At 31.3% G+C, this 1,587-nt stretch overlaps 2 protein-coding genes across 3 annotated transcripts in view; both read left to right on the top strand.

Annotated features, from left to right (window-relative positions):
- LOC124421020 (senecionine N-oxygenase-like) overlaps positions 1-1,316 on the top strand; it is a 1,888-nt gene extending 572 nt beyond the window's left edge. The window contains exons 2-3 of the mRNA XM_046955702.1: positions 415-989; positions 1,065-1,316. Of these exons, the coding sequence (XP_046811658.1) occupies positions 415-989; positions 1,065-1,238 (749 nt within the window). The 3' untranslated portion in view covers positions 1,239-1,316. The remainder of the gene's footprint in view (positions 1-414; positions 990-1,064) is intronic.
- The window catches only part of LOC111675886 (LIM domain kinase 1), a 37,651-nt gene that overhangs the window by 17,341 nt on the left and 18,723 nt on the right, over positions 1-1,587 (top strand). The window lies entirely within an intron of this gene.

The following is a 1,587-nucleotide window of genomic DNA, read 5'->3' as shown; positions in this document are numbered from 1 at the left end:
GACTATAGAAGAGACTATAGTCTGGACTATAGAGTAGTCTATAGTCTGGACTATAAAATAGTCTATAGCCTGAACTATAGAAGAAACTATAGTCTGGACTATAGAATAGTTTGTAGTCTGGACTATAGAATAGTCTATAGTCTGGATTATAGAATAGTCTATAGTCAGGACTATAGAATAGTCTATAGTCTGGACTATGGAATAATCTATAGTTTGGACTATAGAATAGTCTATAGTCTGGACTATAGAAAAGGCTATAGTCTGGACTATAGAATAGTCTATAGTCTGGACTATAAAATAGTCTATAGTCTGGACTATAGAATAGTCTATAGTCTGGACTATAGAATAGTCTATAGAACAGTCTATAGTCTGGATTATAGAATAGTCTATAGTCTGGACTATAGAATAGTTTAGACTATAGAAGATGCATTTTTTCGATAAACCTACCAACAGATAAAGAAGTTTTGATTATTGGTGCTGGACCCAGTGGCATGGATATTACTCAACATATTGCTAAAACCGCAAAACAAGTTTTCCTTAGTCATCATTTATCGGAAGCTCCACCTACCGATTTCATGGGTACCGTCAGTCAAAAACCCGATGTTAAATATTTTACATCAACTGGTGCAGTTTTTAAGGATGACAGTGTAGAAGATTTTGATTGTGTAGTCTATTGTACCGGCTATCAATACTCATTTCCCTTCCTTAGCTGTGATTGTGGGATTTATGTGGAAAACAAACATGTCCAACCCTTGTACAAACATTGTATCAATATCGAGTATCCTACAATGGCCATTATAGGTTTACCCTTTGCAGTATTACCTACGCTATGTTTAGATATGCAAGTACGTTTTGTCATCAAATTCTTTAGCAATGAAGTGGAACTTCCCTCGAAACTTGAAATGTTTAAAGAATTAAAGCGTGAAATTGAGGATCGCAAAGCTAGAGGTTTAAGGCAATGTGAGGCTCATAAAATGGGTGCTAAAGAGGTGGGATTGTTTTATTTCCAAAAATTAATATGTTAAATAGTTTTTCGATTTGATCTATTATATTTACATTTTCAGTATGAATACTACAATGATCTTTGCTCAATAACCGGCATTACCAACATGAAACCTGTTGTGGCAAATATTATGAAGGATTGTGGCAGAAAATATATTTATGAATTGGAAACATATCGTAACTATAACTATAAGATATTAGACAATGAAAATTTTCTTAAATTCCCTACAAATTGAGAAATTTTTTTTATTTAATTGTATATTTTTATCGATATTTAACGTTTTTTGAATAAATATAAATAATAACTGTAAAAACAAAAGATTTTTATATTTTATATAAAATTTTTGTCTAGATTATAGTTTGTTTATAACATAGTTTTATCTAAAGTTTAGTATAAAGTCTAGTTTATAGTCCAGTTTTTAGTCTACATTATAGACTAACCTATATTCTAGTCTATAGTTTAGTCTACAGTGTAGCCTATAGTCTAGTCAATTGTCTAGTCTATAGTCTAGTCTATAGTCTAGTCTATAGTCTAGTCTATAGTCTAGTCTATAGTCTAGTCTATAGTCTAGTCTATAGTCTAGT

The sequence above is a fragment of the Lucilia cuprina genome, chromosome 6 (assembly GCF_022045245.1).
Source record: "Lucilia cuprina isolate Lc7/37 chromosome 6, ASM2204524v1, whole genome shotgun sequence".
Lineage (NCBI taxonomy): Eukaryota > Metazoa > Arthropoda > Insecta > Diptera > Calliphoridae > Lucilia > Lucilia cuprina.
Note: the sequence above shows the minus strand (reverse complement) of the source record. Positions and strands in the feature narration are given on the sequence as shown.